The 19,091-nt window shown below is 38.5% G+C and overlaps 1 protein-coding gene across 1 annotated transcript; it reads right to left on the bottom strand.

Moving 5' to 3' along the window:
* Nucleotides 1-8,140: 8,140 nt before the first annotated feature.
* On the bottom strand, nucleotides 8,141-8,951 carry LOC110679324. The gene is made up of 2 exons (XM_021853697.1): nucleotides 8,705-8,951; nucleotides 8,141-8,632 (listed from the first exon to the last, which is right to left on the bottom strand). The coding sequence occupies exons 1-2, from the start codon at nucleotides 8,870-8,872 to the stop codon at nucleotides 8,213-8,215; spliced, it is 588 nt and encodes a 195-aa protein (XP_021709389.1). The 5' UTR covers nucleotides 8,873-8,951; the 3' UTR covers nucleotides 8,141-8,212.
* Between the last annotated feature and the right edge of the window lie 10,140 nt (nucleotides 8,952-19,091).

The following is a 19,091-nucleotide window of genomic DNA, read 5'->3' as shown; positions in this document are numbered from 1 at the left end:
TTACATGACTATTACATGTAGTTTTGAAGTCACTTTTAGGTCACTTTTGAGTCACTATTTGGTCACTTTTTGGTCACTATTTTTATCATTTTGGTCACTAAAGTCACTATTATTTTACTGTCCGACTGCTACCAGCCCTGCGCCGGGCACTTATTTTCACTATGGAAAACCTTCGTACATCTTCAGTGAACAACATAGCCACTAAGCGCATCATAGCCACCTATGACGCTGGGCGAGCTAATGCACAAGGCGCATGCCTATATGTGACTGTACGGGAGGCTGATCTAAGCCTATCTTTCAATAACTGAAATGTTAATGGAAACGAGCTTAAATCTAGATACAACCTTCTGCAATTATGTTCATTAGGGTATCAACTAGTGAATTTGTTATTCTGGGCTTAATAGGGTAACGACTGTTTATTTCGTTCTTAATCGCTAACAGTTGGCGCCAGCGGCAAAAAGTACAGGCAACAACCTTTCGAACATTCAGTTTCTTTCACCGGCCGCCGAGCGACGACACTGTTGTTTGTATTCCTCCTACTGATCACGCTACGCTGGATTCTCAAATTTCTCAAACTTTCAACACAAGCGCATGGAAGAATGGTAGTCGGAGAACTGTCAAAACGTATGGAAAATAATTAAAAACGTAAATTACTTGCAATTTGAAAACTGGATCAAAAAAGTAGTGATTAGAAATCAAGTGTAAAGTGAATACATAACTTTTTGTGTTTAGTTTATCTTCCGTAGAGCTTTCTTTGCTTCAGGATTTCGTTTTTACTTTCACTGAAAAAGAGCCATCTATTGCCTTTTCAGTTTTGAATATCGCCCTATTGAACGCGTTCAACTAGTATACGGAACGAAACAGTGACATTGGGTCAATGCTCAATATATTTGGAATGAATATTCCATACAAACTTCAAATTGAAAGAGCCAGCTGTTGGAGCAACTAATCGAGTTGAAATTTTGTGAGCATTTTTTCTTACCCTAAGGCACATATCTAGGGGGTGCCCCGTGGAATTTTACAACATTTTTGTTTTAGGGCAAGTCTAATCTTCACTGAAGGATTTCATTCCAATCACACGCCGTAAAACTTCAATAAATCACCAAATTTTACGAAATTTCCTCAACCGCCGCGTATAATTGAGAATGTAAACAAAGTTTAATCCGTCGTTCTGAAAAAAAAGCTTGTGCGCATCAATGTGTGCGCGACGCTCGATGTAAAAATACGGTTTCTTTGATTGTGTTGTTTTCGCTGTACTGTGAGCAAATGCCATAATTGTACGGTCAAAAGGAATTGTGTTCATATGTTTGGGCTGAATTTTGATAACGAACAATGAATTTTAAAGGAAATTAGTATATTCCATCATGCTGAAGGAATGGAGGGGATGCCAGTAGATCTATATATTCTAGTAAAACATTTTATTACTAGCCTACCCAGCGTGGCTAGCCACGCTCTAACAAAATTTGAAAGCAGAAAGCTATGCACAATCTTTTAAAGATTGATAGTGTTTATGTTTAACTGCAAAATGGCAACATGGACTAATAAATTTCTCTGTTCATAACTGCGAAAGTGCTCTTTAAATAATAAGATGAGAAGCATACTCCGTCCCAGTTGAGGTGTAATGTTAGAAGTAGAGGATAATGGCAGTGTTGCCACATTTTGTCCGATTCTTATCTGTGTTTTCGGCTGAAAAAATCTTTTTTATCTTGTGTCAATCTCTAAAAATCTTGGTGTAAATCTGTGTCGCAAAAATACCCAAAATTTTTATTTTTTAGATCAAAAAGAATATTTGCAAACGTATTTTGACTGTTTTTGGCATGTCAAATTTCTTTAATTTGAACTTATTCTTCTAAAAGTAAGTTAAAGGTACATAATAAATTCTAAAATATTAAACAACTTATAAATATCCTAAAATCTTAAATATCTCTTTTATCTAAAAAATCAGTGATCTGTGATCACAGATATCTGTAGGCAAGAACAGGAAAAAATCTGTGTAATTACAGATAAATCTGTGTATGTGGCATCACTGGATAAAGGTTATAATTTTATTAACATGACCCGAGATTGACACGCATGATACTAATGACCGCCAAATCGCCTAAATTTATGCTCTGACCATACTCTATTGAGCATGTGGCCTTAATGCTGTTGTAATGTTCTAATCTGAAATAATTACAGCCCTAAAGCTGTTGTAGTGTTTCTTCAGCTGTGAAACATTTCAAAAATTCCAGAACATTCTATGAATTAGATAGAATAACATTCTCGAATATTTTACTGAATACCTGTTGCAGCGTTCCCTAATTTATTATTGTCTTTCGAAATCACAGTTATAATGACGCATGGAAATATCCACTCATGCTTTGGAAAGCTGTTATGGGGACCATCACAGTAACCATGAAATTTAGTTTTTAGTATGTTTTAGTCTCACTGTAAATATAACAAAAACTCTATCTGGCGGACAATAATCTGATTCCAACTCGTGTTTATAGGTTGGAATTATTGAAACCTCTTCTGAATCACATATATGTATAACCCCAAACCCAATCCAAGTTCGACCGAACTACAATTTGCTTGAAGCTGGTTTATTTACTATTTGATCACCGAACAACACGTTTAATAGAAGTCACACAAAATTGAGAACGATTCACACAAAATCGAGCGTTTCAACCAGAACATCATGTGTGTAATGTCAATACATTCTGAAAAGCTGCTCTTTTGTTGATTTCTTGCAATCTCGCTTTGCAATATGTAACTTATTAATGTGACATGAGATTTTTAAAACAAAGGCATATATCTGCACAAAATTGGTTTTGCAGCATGAGTGAACTCAAGAAGAGCTCGATTTTGTTTAACACTTTTTAAAAGAGAACTTCCCAAAAATGATGATGACGACGATGAAAAATAATAGAACATTATACGAATGGGGAAGAAACATGATCTAATAAACTCTAGAATATTCTGTCAAATAAACTACAACAAACTACAGCTCTGCAATTTGGAATTGTAATGTTCTAACTATACAATTTTCTGTTGTAGTGCTCTAAAATTGCTGTTGTAGCGTTCAGGGAAACTTTTCGGTGAAATATTTCAAAGCGTTACTGACAGACAGACAACTCTGGGATTTTATATATATGATAGCGTTGATATGTTGTGTTTTAACCATTCAATACACACAGTGAGCCGTAAGTTGTTAGACGAATCTGGAAACTGATTGCGACGGAGTTGGAAACGATACGACGGACTGAGAATACGGTAAGATGCATTTTCTTTGCATTATTTCCAAAAAGAGATCAAGATTTATCAAAATGTGATTGTACAATGCTAAAGCCGTTTTGAGAAAGAATTGTTTGGCATCGGTATGTATCAGCATCATTCATTGCAATACTGGGAAAATTGCAGTGCTCACTGATCAATGCTTAATACGATGGATACTAGCACATCACCCTACGTACATTTTGATTGTCTGGGTTATACGACGAACCAGCTGAATGGTTCGTGACGTGGATGGCGCACAACAGCAACGGATTGTGGATTCCCTGGAACAAGTCGATATCCGGAAACGGTGCTCACTCTTGAAATCTTGAGCGATTTCACCAGTCCGACGCTCGATTAGCAGCATCTCCTCGGATCAGCAACTCTAGGGGCTTCTGGTTTCTGGTTCCTAACGGGCTTGCTTCTCGACCACCGATCACGAGTCGAAATCTGGGAGCGCGGATTGATTTGCGGCGGCGATGACGATGGCTGGACGCTTCTCCGAGCGGCAGTAGTCCGCCGCTCGGAGAAGCGTCCAAGCCATCGTTATCGCCGCCGCAAATCAATTTTGCGTCTTCCTCTTCCGACGACACAAATTGGACTATGACGCGGGTGCAAACGAAAGCGAGAATGACTCGCCCGATCGTGTTCACACTCCAACCGATAAAAGAAGACTGAGGGAAGAAGCAGGGACCCGTTTGCTTTTATAGTGGGAAGCGATACTGTCGAAAAAATGCTCGAACGTGATTGGTTGGATAAGAAAGGGGTCAACATTTATCAAATTTTCAATAGTTAAACAACAAAATTCACTTATCGGATATATTACTTACGATGCGTAGATACATTTCTGATCGAATGATACTAAAATCGTAATAATTGGTTCATAAACAACTGAGTTATTAACGTTCAAAATCTCCCCTAATTCCGTACATGTAAATAACATGTCCCATTTTCCGTAATTTTAAAGTGCACCCCAATATAGAAAACAAAGACGTAGTCCTACGTCAAAATCAACAGAAACACATCGAGATATCTCGATTACTTTTTCAAATCGACGTAAGTAACTTTTATACGGTTTTGAGAAAATTAATGAGGAAAAATCACAATCTATCTTCTAAAACTGTTTTAAAATGAATCACTTTTTTAACATTTTTTTGCCGTGTACTTCGGTCAAATTTTGCATACACTCAGCTCACGTTCAAAAACTAGGTAGTTTATATTATTTCCCACAAAAATAATTATAAGAAAATGATAAGCCGTTTCATTCAGTTACTTTCGACGTTTTTCTTCCAGTGTAAAATCGGCTCAAGTAGTGTTTTGTTTTGATTCGTGGTTAAGTCACTTTGTCTCTCCATACAGCGGGGCGGCGAAAGTAGTGGTTAGGTTGCGAAAGTTGAAAATGTTACTTTCGCCGTTTTGTAAATCCGGAAATTAACCTTTCGGTCGTCGCGCGAATTTTTGTAACGCGAGTAGTCGCGCGTTGTACTTTGTACAACATCCTTGGTTTTGCGAATATCCCAGGAGTCTGACCACTTAGAAAGATGACGTCTTCGGCAAAATTGTTCAGTAGCTCAAGGGCTATCCTTATCTTAGCCAAGAAATTCGGGATTTTGCCACTAGGCGGCGCTAGTGAGCATGAAACTTTTGTTTCACAGATCTCAGAATCCTGACTACTTAGAAAGATGGCGTCTTCGGCAAAGTTGTTCTGTAACTCAAGGACTATCATTGTTTGAGCCAGTTGATTCAAAATTTTGTCACTAGGCTGCGCTAGTGAGCATAAACATTTGTTTCGCGAATATCTCAGGAGCCTGATCACTTAGGAAGATGGCGTCTTCGGCAGAATTGTTTAGTAGTTCAAATTATTTCATTGTTCAATCCCTAAAGTTCGAGATTTTGTAAAATAATGATAGCCCCTGAGCTTCTGAACCTTTGCCGAAGGTGTATATCTAAGTTATCAAGATCCTGCTGTATTCGCAAAACAAAAATATCATGCTTATTAGCCCCGCTTGGTGACAAAATATCATATTTCTTGGCACAAATAATGATAGCCCTTGAGCTACTGAACTACTTTGCCGAAGACGCGATCTTTCTAAGGGGTCAGGCTCCTGAGATATCTGCAAACAAAAGTTTCATGCTCACTAGCACCGCCTAGTGGCAAAATTTCGAATCAACTAGCAACAATGATTGTCATTAACTTACTAAACATCTTTGCCGAAGACGCCATCTTTCTAAATAGTCAGGATTCTGAAATATCAGCAAAACAAAAGTAAAACTTCCATGCTCACTAGTGCCACCTGGCGGTCAAATTCCGAATTAAATGAGGTACCATAAGATAGCACTTCATCTCCAGAACAACTTTGCTGAAGACCCCAAGTTTCTAAATTATCTAGATTTTGAGATATACCGATTTCAAATTGTGGTTTACTCGAACCGTATACAGTGCGTTCATTATTATGCGACTTCCATGTACATTTGTTGATTTTACCGCAATATAGAGGGTCATACTGTAAATAAAATCTGTCGAGTATTGTTCTTAAGAAGATTCTTGAGGAATACATTTTGGTTTGGTGTCGATAGATATCTTTGTTGCAAAATGATAGCATATAAATCACAGCTGTTGTACAAAGTACAACAGCGCGACAGCCCGAAGGTTAAACGTTCTAAAAGTGAAAAGTTGAGTTGGTACAGAGCGGTACGTGTAGAATTCCGCCTGCTTAACACGTAGGATCGATAAAGTAAGTTTGTATACTTTTTTGACTTGAGTCTGTATGAATAAGTTTTCGAGATATGGAGATATCGAGATAAGGAGGATATCGAGATGGAGAGTGAAAATGTATGCAGACTGAAGGCACTTATGAAATCATCGACATAGGGAGAGATATCGAGATGTGTAGAGTCGACTGTATTAGAAATAGTGCTACTGATGAAAGGTGATCGTTGGTTTCCCAGTCTTGTTAGTGATTTGAGTATTAGTCAGGAGACTGACACGGCTGTCATCCTGCTTACATTTCGGCTCTTCCTCACATCGTTTTGGTACTTCGCGTTTTGGTACCCACTTTCTGGTCGGTTTGCCCTAAACTTACTCCTGATTTTCGAGTATACGGCTCATACGCTGCTAGTGCTAGATTATGGCAATTAAACAAATCGCATTGAATCGTCGTATTTGATGACGCTTTTCATTAGTTCATCATTTTGTTGAATGTTTTACGCATTAGCGAGGTATCATTGATGTCTCCTACCCATAAAAACATATGTTTTGTCCCTTCAGAAATAATCAAAACAAGTACACTGGACGCCATGTTGAATTTATGTTGGGTTGGTAAATATGGGCTCATGCCACCCCCCTGGTATCAGTAGAGACTGGTAGTAGGCCCAGCCGGTCCTTCCAGCATTACGCGTTGTTATCTGGTGTTAGCAGGGTGGGTGTACGGCTGTCAACTATAAACAAAGCTCGCCTAACAATCATCTCTCAGGCGGGCCGGCCCAAACAGCATCATCTCTCACGCGGGCCGACCCAAACAGCACAGGTCGAAATGCGGGCCTTGCCAGGCAGCAAATGCTGATGCATTTCAACACTCAAACAGCGGAATGCCTAGCAGCGTTGTGAGCCAAACGAATACACACACAAAACATGAACGGTAGGCGCACCTCGTTGCGTATAACCCCCCTGGGTGTTAGATCATGCGACAGCAACTAAACCCATACTGAAGGTGTGATAAATCACGTGTAAAATATATTTAAGCATTGAAACACATGTCATTATTAAAGTAAAAACTATTAGACTAGCTTACATTTTATAAGTTATAATTACGATTATTTCCGCGATCAATATATTGCATTAGAGTAATTTTTCACAATATCAACAATATGTAAACAATTGATAAGTCACCGTCAATCCCATCACCTAAAGGCAGGGTGAGTTCTGAGGCAAATTAAGCAAATAAATTGCCATACAAGCTGGCAAACTTGCATGCAAGCTAGCTAATATAGTCAAATCTCGCATTTTCAGCAGCCAATATCTCAAAAACTAAACGTGGTATGGTATTTTTTTAAAACGGCAATGAATTCAGCAACCCTCAATTAAGGTGATTATAGAACGAAGCCAAACCTCAAATTTTCAAGAGCACAAGACTTGAGAACGAAACAGCGCTCCGCGTTGAAAATCTATCCTATTGGTCACCACCAGCAAGCGAGAAATTTGATTGGTTTTCAACGCAAACTTTTGTCAGATTCTCTCGTCTTGTGCACTTGAAAATTCAAAGTTTGGCTTCGTTTTATAATCACCTTAAGTCAATAGCGGTATTGCTGTTTGCATTTGACGTGCAAATCCAGTCTAACTGAGCTTCTAACGCGGTAACACAAAGTAACCAAAGGATACTTAGCAACCATGATGCATATCACCGCCAACCTAGCAAAGAAAATCAAATTTTGACTTCGCCTTCCTTGTTGCAAATCTTACCGCATTTGGTGTTCCCGCATTTGATATTTGCATTTCAAACGCACACAGCAATAATTTGACGCTTGAGACAAAAACGTGTTCCGCTGTGATATTATAATAGTTACAGAGAGTAATAAGTGAGAGATTCTCTTAATTTTCTCAAGATTCAATCCCTGGTCTTATCCCAACGCTTCCTATGGTGTTCATGTGGTCCGCAGAGACTATTACGGCCATTACCTTTGCCTAACCACGACTTGAGACTTGTGCTCTGATTGCCCCACCAAATGTTGCAAAATCAAAATGAAATGCAATAATCAGAATAGCGAGGAATAGACTTCACCAAACTCTACTAAAACAAATTGCATGACTGTAGGTAGAGAAAAAGGCAAGCTAAATAAAGTTGGTGCTGCAGATTTTGGTACCATAAACTCATAAAGCTGCGTTGTAGCATTTAAGGTATCTTGGCAGGTATATAATTACATACAATGTATTTATGTTTTAAAACATTCCAATGTTTCTGCACTATTTATCAAAAATACACCCTGCATATTGATTATAAAGCAAGCAGCACATATTGGTCCAGAACACAACCGTCGATCCCAGTCGGAGTGCTTCGGTCCAGATGAATTTTTGCCAGTCCGGCTGCCCTCGGTGCTTGCTCCACTCGGTAACGAAGTTAATTACGTCCATCGCGAAGAACACAGGCACAAACACCACCAACCCCAGCAGGGCACCGAAGTTGCCGACCGCCAGATTGTACAGACTCCGTGCCAAAGCTTGAACGTGAAAAAGGGCTCGACCTAGCAGCAGATATTGATGGGGTATCCGAAAGCTTAGGTCAATCTTCCAGAAGCGCAGCGGAACCGTAAGTTTTTGGTCGTAATCGTCTGGCCCTGCGATGGGAACAAGAATCTGCTGGAACAACTCGTAGGCTGCCAGGAACTGATGATCGAGAGGCGAGAATTCGATGAGTTGAAGTAAGAACATTCAGCTGTCAGTGCCTAAAAGACTTACCAGGTTGACAATCAAATACAGCGCAGCAAACGTGCTCGAGTAGAGATAGAACGGGCAGCTGGTGCAAACCTTGGTGAGCCAGTTGCGATCCCAGAGAAGGATGTTCAGAACGAATGGGAAGTACGTCTTTGGATACTGACAGAATTTTGAATCGAAATGTAGCTTCATGATTTTTTTTTATTAATTTTGTAACAAATTATCTACTGTAAATTTTGGATTCTAGGACTAAACAAAACGAAACAAAAGCCTAGATGACAGTTGGTTTTGTAGCCTACTAAGGTTGACCATGAAGTGATCAATTTCTCGATCATTGATACGAGACAAAATACGGATTCTCGTTCCAGGGCACTTTTCGTGAGTCATTTTGGTCTGTGGAAGATTTCAGCTCGATTAAAACTATAATTTAGTGCCATAATTTTTATAGGATTTACTAGAAACCAGGATCCCATCCTTAGCACTTTTGATGCACTTCGGCAAAGGTTTTTTTAAAGCTACTGAGCTCACATTTGATCAACATTAACGTAATTTTAAAGTAGGGTCTAAAGGCGAAGTAGGCCATCATTGAAATTTGTACGCACCATTGTTGATTGTTGCTAATTCATCTCACGATTTCGAATGAAAGAAAATTAGTTGGTTTTGCAGTGACACAGCTGAAAAAGTATCAGCATACTTTATGTATTGTGGTTGAAAACAGTGATACTTTTTCAAGTCAATATAAACTATCTAGAATGTGTTTTATCACTTTGAAAGTGCACGCAGCAAAGTCATCATTGCTGCCAAAACGAATGACGGGCTACTTCGCCTTAAGTACCTACTACAAATAATAATTATTATTTCAGAGTTTCAGATAATTCGGCTGAGAGAACACCCTATGCCAAAGTGAATCATGGATTTGCTCAAGCAGTTATACCAGAGATTTCTATCAAAGACCCCTATGGCGGCATGGTTTCGCAAAGTGTGGGTCGCGACCCCTTGGGGGTCGTGAGTCGATGTCAGCGGGGCATGTATGTATTTATGTAGATAAATACCATCCTAGCTTGAGTCGCGGTTCCACTCGGTAGCAAGATCAATTTTCATTATTATTTTGCATTCATAATATGAAGGGCTAAAACGTGGTGGCGGACCCGCCGGCAGAGACACTTACGCGAAACCCGTGGGAAAAAGAGAATTTTCTTCCAATAGTGTAATCCAGTGCTTCCCAAACTTTTTCAACTTTCGCCCCCTTGAGGCCAATATTTATCTGAAATCTCCCCCCCTGATATGTGATTCAAGTATGTTAAATAGGCTCGGAGCGCCAAAAATATCTTCGACTCACATATCCATAGAATCATAATACAATAACTGTTATGTCCATTTAAAAATATTTTCTTAAATATCTTTAACCCATAACTATTAGGAATGATTTACTGAACTGTAATTTATAATAGCAAATTTAAGCAATATCTTGCGTGCCAAACAGGCTGCTGAATCAGTTTTCGATACAAGTTCGGTCCAGTTTCAGCTATTTATTTGTAATCTATGCGTAGGCGTATGTAATGTAATGTTTTCCAAGCAAATGCACATATTTTCACATCGATTCGTCATATTTGGGTGTACTGCATTGATTTTGTTTGCAAAAGTGCGTTGTTGGAAGATCTCGCTCCTCTCACCCCCCCCCCCAAAACACGTCACCAGTTGGCGCGTTTATGAACGCTATTTTATCCAATCCAAAAACCCTGAAAAACTACATATATCCAATGCCTAGCCCGAGAGCGCATTGTTTTTTAGGTATAGGAATAGCACACTACACTAGCCAGCAACTGCGCTGGCTGAGGTTTCTATTGTGTGGGCTTCCAATAGGTCGCGACGTTCTCAAACGACCGGTTACGGAACATGAGTCCGTTGCTCGATAAATACTTGTTTTTAATCATTGGAAGCCCACACAATAGAAACCTCAGCCAGCGCAGTTGCTGGCTAGTGTAGTGTGCTATTCCTATACCTAAAAAACAATGTGCTCTCGGGCTAGGCATTGGATATACATACATGCACACTAGCGCCACGCAGGGCAAAATTGCTAACCAATCAGTGCTGCCTCAGATTGCTTTTAAGCTTCTGAACAACTTTGCTGAAGACACGAACATTCTTCGTGGTCAGGTTCATGAGCTAGAGCCGTCTAAAATATGACCAATTTACATGCTCACTAGCGCCACGTAGCGGCAAAATTGCTAACCAATCAGTGCTGCCTCACATTGCTTTTAAGCTTCTGAACAACTTTGCTGAAGACACGAACATTCTAAGTGGTCAGGTTCATGAGCTAGAGCCGTCTAAAATATGACCAATTTACATGCACACTAGCGCCACGTAGCGGCAAAATTGCTAACCAATCAGTGCTGCCTCAGATTTCTTTTAAGCTTCTGAACAACTTTGCTGAAGACACGAACATTCTTCGTGGTCAGGTTCATGAGCTAGAGCCGTCTAAAATATGACCAATTTACATGCTCACTAGCGCCACGTAGCGGCAAAATTGCTAACCAATCAGTGCTGCCTCACATTGCTTTTAAGCTTCTGAACAACTTTGCTGAAGACACGAACATTCTAAGTGGTCAGGTTCATGAGCTAGAGCCGTCTAAAATATGACCAATTTACATGCACACTAGCACCACGTAGCGGCAAAATGGCGCATTAAAAATGTCAGCTGATGAACGCCCTAAGGCTTCTGAACAACTTTGCTAAAGACCGTAGCTTTCTAGAAAGTAAGGTTTCCAAGATATTGCGTCATTAGTGTAATAGCTTACGGGTGATGCTAAACTTTTTGGGGGGTGCTGCAATATTCAATTGAGGTGTTGCAATACTAGATGATGCGATTCCATACTTATGGCGGGTAGCACTACCCACCATAAGTATGGAATCGCATAATTCAGTATTGCAACACCCCAGTTGAATATTACAGCACCCCGAAAAGTTTAGCATCACCCGTAAACTATAACACTAATGACGCAATATCTTGGAAACCTTACTTTCTAGAAAGCTGCGGTCTTCAGCAAAGTTGTTCAGAAGCCTTACGGCGTTCATCAGCTGAAATTTTCAATGCGCCATTTTGCTGCTACGTGGCGCTAGTGTGCATGTAAATTGGTCGTATTTTAGACGGCTCTAGCTCATGAACCTGACCACTTAGGGGCTCATTCATTTATTTCATAACGCTGAAAATGACCATTTTTGACACCCACCCACCCCTTTGTAACGCTTTTTGTATGAATATTCTACAAATTTTGTATGAGCCGTAACATCGTGAGGACACCCATCCACCCCCTTCAGCGTTATGAAATTTGTGAATAAGCCCTAGAATGTTCGTGTCTTCAGCAAAGTTGTTCAGAAGCTTAAAAGAAATCTGAGGCAGCACTGATTGGTTAGCAATTTTGCCGCTACGTGGAGCTAGTGTATATGTCATTTGATCATATTCTAGCAGGATGTAGCTCATGAACCTGACCACTTAGAATGTTCGTGTCTTCAGCAGCACTGATTGGTTAGCAATTTTGCCGCTATGTGGTGCTAGCGTACAGCTGAGAGAGGAGACAGTTGGCATGTTTTCTTGCCTTCTTTAACTTCTTTCTTTAGTTCTTGGGTTGTGCACAACGGTCTAATGATCTTATTTTGGTCAAAATCATTCACTCATTGTTGTTCACTGTGAAAAAGGTATGAATAAAAAAATCAATAGCAGTTTGCCAACACACGACTATATTTAAGTATTCAACTTTTTAAAATGTGCAGTCATCGAAAAACACCTAGAATGTTTAATTACCTTTACCTAAATTCTGACGGTATTTTACGCTTTGCTCTTCAAATGTTTGGTTTTCCAGTGTCAGTTTATGACAGGTTCCCTTGTCTTTTGGGAACACGCAATCTAAGCCATCTGTCTCCTCTCTCTCAGATGTGCAGGTAGATTTGGTTATATTTTCGCGGGCTCTAGCACATGATCTTGACCACCTAGAATGTTCGTATCTTCAGTAAATATTTAGAAGAAGCCATTTTCTACGAACCTCTTTACTTAGACAAAATTCAAAACATTGTGGAATATAATACAGTGAGGACCCGATTTTGTCAGCCCCTCGATGAATTTTAGGCTGACAAAATGGGGAACCTGACAAAATCGGGTCATTTTATTATGTTCCTGTTTTTCAAATTTCGACGTGTTAATGATTGCTTGCGAACCGCGTCAAGAACTTGCATGGACTTTTAACAGTTCATTAGAAAATTACGTAAATTTGTCAACTTTAGACCCCCTTTCACCTTCACGTAACAACTTTTGTATAGAAAATTTTAAATTTTTCTTTGAACCGTAACACTATGTAAGACCCTCCCCTGTTGCGATACGTAATATTTGAACGGTCCCTAAGAAGTCGATGACCATTGGCGTAGCCAGGTTTTTTCATCAGGGGGGGGGGGGGGGTGGTCTTGAGAAGATCGATTCTTAACATTTTATTCACAATTTTCACGACAAAACGATCATTATACATTTTAATGTTGAGTGACGGGTCTATTTAAAGTCTTGCAGATTTACCTATTGGAAAAATTCCAAAGATTCGATTCGTTGTGGTCCCTTTGATCGCCAATTTTGCTTTGTCCAGTAAAACAAATGGAATCAACCTGAGTTCCTAGTTATACATGATCGATGAATTATCTAAAAATTTCTCACAGAACACAAAAATTCCTAAAGAGGTTCATATTAAAATTCCTCTTGATTTAGAAACTCCTTCGAAATAGCATAAATAATTGCCTCGAAGCTCTTCTTGGAATTCATTTTAGTATAATTCAAAGAAATAAGGGGCCCAGATAGCCGTAGCGGTAAACGCGCAGCTATGCAGCAAGACCAAGCTGAGGGTCGTGGGTTCGAATCCCACCGGTCGAGGATCTTTTCGGGTTGGAAATTTTCTCGACTTCCCAGGGCATAGAGTATCTTCGTACCTGCCACACGATATACGCATGCAAAAATGGTCATTGGCACAGTAAGCTCTCAGTTAATAAATGTGGAAGTGCTCATAAGAACACTAAGCTGAGAAGCAGGCTCTGTCCCAGTGGGGACGTAATGCCAGAAAGAAGAAGAAGAATAATTCAAAGAATGTTTCATACGGAGTTTTCACATAATTTTTCCTAAACATTGTTTTAAAACTCAATGTTTGGAAATGGAATGTGTGTAAAAATATTTCTTACTGTATGAAAACCAAGAAATATTTTTTAGTTTTCATGATTTTTTTTGTTGGGTTTCTAGCGCAGAAGTATTCATAAATTACATCACATGAAGTTGTGAATAGATCTCATAAATTATTCCAATACCTAAGGGATGATTTAATGCTTCAAATTGATTTTGGTGAAATTACTAGCAAATTTTGAAGTTTATCTCGAGACATACTGAAGATAAAAATGGAATGAATTCAACAAGGACTAAAAGAAGATAATTATTGAAGTAACTACTTGAAAAATAAAAATATTCTATTAGAATTTTGAGTGAAGTTTGTGGTCGAGTTCAAGTTCAAGCAAAAATCAATTTTAATTTAGACGCAAAACCCTTTCGATGTACCCAGTATGTTTCTGGAAAACTTTATGAAATTATTGTTTGGAAATTTTTGAAAGAAAAGTTTCAACAGGAATCCATAAATTAATTTTTGAAATATTATTGAGAGAAATTCTCGGAGGAATTCATGAATGAACCTACACACATGTTTTTTTTTTGTCATAAACTCGGCTGTATGAATCCCGTTTTTTTATTTTAAGAATGATTTAACTAGCGAGTTGCCAAGTTGCTAAGGAACGAAACACAGTTTTATGATACTTGAGATCGCTGTACATAACTCGTTTAATATTTGGCATATTAAATTGAGTTTTTATGGAAGAATTTTTAGAATCATCTCCAGAAATCACCTTTAAATTTTGTTGAGGAATCTCTGGAGAAATTCGAGGTACAGCCAGGAACGATTTATAGAATAATTTCAGGAATAATTGGAGAAACACGTTGGAGAAATATCTGGAGGATTATGAATGATGTCTCGAGTGGAATTCCTGTGGGAAATACGAGGAGTCCGATTACTCTAATGATAATATTCTGCTGAAGACACGAACATTCTAAGTGGTCAGGTTCATGAGCTAGAGCCGTCTAAAATATGACCAATTTACATGCACACTAGCACCTCGTAGTGGCAAAATGGCGCATTAAAAATGTCAGCTGATGAACGCCGTAAGGCTTCTGAACAACTTTGCTAAAGACCGCAGCTTTCTAGAAAGTAAGATTTCCAAGATATTGCGTCATTAGTGTAATAGCTTACGGGTGATGCTAAACTTTTTGGGGTGCTGCAATATTCAATTGAGGTGTTGCAATACTAGATGATGCGATTCCATACTTATGGCGGGTAGTGTATATGCAAATCGTTCTGAAATCTGACGCATCTCTGTTTTTTTTTGAATCTATGTTTAAATTGAGTGTGTTTAATCTTCTGCATCATGTGGTTTTATCGTTGGAACCCAATTTTTATCTGCTAAATTTTTCAAAATTTGTTTCTTATATGATTTGTGCCATAAGATATAATAAATATAAGAGCAACGGAGACTTCACAACGGGTACCGTAGATTTTTTTTCGAATAAAGATGGATACCAATATACATTGGACATTTGCAAAAAAAAAAATATATAGCAATTCTCAGACATGGTTTGTACATTCAAAATATGTTGGGTGTTTTAATTGTTATCTGTGACTAATCATCCCGACCTAGTGAAAATCTCAAATACCGACCATTACTAAATTCTCATATCATCAAGTGTTGTCTATCATAATTTTAAAATGATCATGATTAGAGATATAACGATCTAAAATAGTCCTAGAATTAGTTAAGTTTGGAATTGAACCTTCAGATGCGTGTCCTCCAAAGGCTATGAGTAATTTTTCTAATATGCTTTCGTGTTAGCTTTTTCGCCCCCTAAATTCCGTTCAACAAATTTTCGCCCCCTTGACCATAAAAATCGCCCCCTTCTTCTTTCTGGTGTTACGTCCCCACTGGGACAGAGCCTGCTTCTCAGCTTAGTGTTCTTATGTGCACTTCCACAGTTACTATTCCAATGACCATTTTTGCATGTGTATATCGTGTGGCAGGTACGATAATACTCTATTCCCTGGGAAGTCGAGAAAATTTCCAACCCGAAAAGATCCTCGACCGGTGGGATTCGAACCCACGACCCTCAGCTTGGTCATGCTGAATAGCTGCGCGTTTACCGCTACGGCTATCTGGGCCCCCCAGCGGGCGAATTCGCCCACTTTGGGAATTTATTTATTTTTATTTTTTTTTATTTTATCTTTATTAAGGAGACTTTCAGCCAGTGGCTGGTTCGTCTCCGCACTTTGGGAATCACTGGTGTAATCCAACAAATAGATTAATGAGAATCACAGTACTTGTCCAGATCCACGAGATATATTGTTATAACGGTGTTCAGTAAACAATGAGAATGATTTCAATACCTTTTTTTTTTATTTTATTTTTTTGATGTACAAGGGGCTCAAGGGCCAAGTTTCCAGCATAAGTTTGAAAACTCACATTGTCCATAGTACACCGGGTGTTTTGGAATTTGGGAAGTAGGCAACGCAACATCTTTATCACATATGAGTGATGCAAGGCTAAAAGAACATGAATCAGTGGTATAGCAGTACACGGGAAAAAAATTCTGTGGTAAAAATAACTATTTTAGCTGACTACGCCCATTCTTAAAACTACCATGGAAATTCAGACCAATTTACTATGTTTACGGTATACCACACCGCATTACTGGTACTTTCGACAGAAATAATTTACAACAATCTGATTCCAACTACAGACATGGTAAAATCAAGCGCATTTCTGGTCTGCTGAAAACTGTCGGTGCGAGCGCTTAAGTTAACCCCCTAAAATGGTAGTTTTTAGCGCACAATTTTTTTTGCGTGTAGTGAAGTGTTTTGCCTCAGGATATTGGAAAGGAGGAATTTTGTAAATAGCTTTGTGGAACAAATTTGTTATTAGTTAAACATTTATTTAATCTGAATTACCTTTCAATTAGTAATAAGAATGTTCACAGAAACGTTCAGGGTTGTTAACGTTAATTAACGATTAACGCCGTTTCGTTAATTCGTTAACGTTGATTGTAACGCTTAACGAATCTTCCGTTGAATCGTTTCAAATTGTCGATTAACGGTAACGTTAACGTTAAGCGTTGATTTAACGTCAACGGCTTCGTTATTTTTAACGTTAACTATATGGTATCTGGATATTGTGATACCTAGCTTAAGCAGGATTGAAAAACTTTTTTTTAATGCAAAGGAATCTAAGTGACAGTTTGAACGATTTTTAGTTAAATATACTGAAATGTTCTCATGTTTTCAAGCTTTCAAACAATATTTCGAAATGATTTTTTCCTTGAATATTTTTTTTAGAATAATTTGTAGGAGATTAGCTTGTGTTTTTTTTACTTTCATATATTTTTGAAAACTCCAATTTTCTCAGAAGTGTTTTTCCCCCTCAACTGAGTTCATGGGGAAATGCATAGAATAAAACAGTTTCATCAATGTAGCTTAAATAAATATTTATTTATTATATAATACATTATAAAAAGTTGATGTATGTACATATTTCGAAGTGCTCAACAAGTGCCATAGAGAGTGGGTGCCTCATTCATCGTTGTCTTTTAAGAGTAATATACTTTTACAGACAAGAACTGCCTGCGCTACGAAGTGTTGTTGAAAACATGGCCTTGAATTAAAACAAACTGAAAGCTATTTCTGGTTCATACAGTACTTATGTACATGAATTGATCCTTGATGAAGCAGCGTGGTCAGGGAGTTTGTCGTTTCATGTTCATACTGATTTGTGGATACTTTCTACCAGATCAATTTCTGTCCGTCAACAGGAGACACCATCTGGAAGACTTAAGCGGCACACTTGAGATCGTCGTCGTCGTTTATCCAATCGAGAACTCGGTTTATAGGTATACCACTATCGGTCTTGCTATAGAACGGGTAACAAAATGGATAAAGGGCTAGAAGTCTTCTTTTTTTGGTGGAATCCGAATTCTTATTTGATGACCACTCATTGATCCCGTTCCAATATCCTAGTGCTGAAATTTTACGGATCGGCGCGTGTCGTGACTTGGAGCCGCTTGAGTACTGGATTGAGACGACGGAAGTCACCTTCTGATTGGAAATACAGCGAAAACGTATGACCAATCAAGCTGACAAGTATGAACCAAGCTGACTGTTGAATGCAGAATGATGAATTTTCCTTAGAAACGGACATGCATAGAAACGATTTGTTTATGAAAATAACAAATTCCCCTCAGCTCCATGAATCTCATAATCAACGTTCAATTAGCGATACCCGTTAACGTTAATTAAACGCAACCCGTTGACGTTGACGCTAACTACTGTGAAAATCAACGCAACGGCGTTAACGTTGACCAACAAACAATTTAACGTTAACGGCGTTGATCGTTGATTAACGTTAACAACCCTGGAAACGTTATACTTATTGTTTTCTCGGCCATTTCGTTGCCATGATGGGGATGTTCTTCCCCTCCGATGAATTAATTATTCCTCGTAACAATGGCGGGTTAGATATGAAAAGAAGGATAAAGAGATACAAAATTTCCTTTTATAATAAAATTGCTCTCTGGACTCCCTAAAAATAGGTGGCATGTTTCTTTTCGCTCGGGTGCTGTCAGTTTAATCGAAGATGGCGTCGAAACAGCAAGCACTCCCCGCGAGCGTGTTGTACGGTTTTACGAAACGCCGTCGTGTGTGCCGGAAGAAAAGAAACCCAACCAAGTTACCCCAGTACAATAATAATTGGCGGGCCAAGGATACGAAGCAGTTGGCCACGAGGATCCGGAATTTTATCCGCAAGATGGACGTTAGTGCTGTTAAGCGCTCTTGTGAAAGCATCGCGACTATGTTGCGACGCACGGCTGAATAAACATTATGCTTTTAATAAAAAGTACAGAATTCGTTGGAATTTTTTTTACCTTATGACTGAATAAATTACCATTTTTTTAATTGAATACTCGTTACCGTAAACGTACCATATTTTACGCGGGTCCAAACTTGACGCATTTTCTTAATAATTTTATCATCATATTCTAATTCAGACTAGCACTCGAGAATTTATTGCTTAATCTTCATTTACACGTTATTGAAGGATTCCAATCGAAAAAAGTTTAGTTTTGATTATTAATAGGCAAAAAATAAAATTTATTTGAAAATGCATCCGACAAGTGCGTCATTTTTTTCATTCCTTAGTGAATGTGCTAAATATTGTTAATCAGTTTTCTTGAAAATATTGTGCTGTTTTACAGCAAATCATCAACAACAGGCAGTAATATTCTTCTATTCATGAATTGACG

This window comes from Aedes aegypti, chromosome 3 (assembly GCF_002204515.2).
Source record: "Aedes aegypti strain LVP_AGWG chromosome 3, AaegL5.0 Primary Assembly, whole genome shotgun sequence".
NCBI classification, from domain to species: Eukaryota; Metazoa; Arthropoda; class Insecta; order Diptera; family Culicidae; genus Aedes; species Aedes aegypti.
The sequence above is the reverse complement of the archived record's forward strand: the minus strand, read 5'-3'. Positions and strand labels throughout refer to the sequence as shown.

Excerpts from the sequence above, each read along its gene's own strand:
- LOC110679324 (XM_021853697.1), bottom strand. The coding sequence starts at position 8,872 with ATGAAGCTACATTTCGATTCAAAATTCTGTCAGTATCCAAAGACGTAC. Across the intron at positions 8,633-8,704 it reads TGTATTTGATTGTCAACCTG|TTCCTGGCAGCCTACGAGTT; the intron begins GTAAGTCTTTTA and ends CTCGATCATCAG.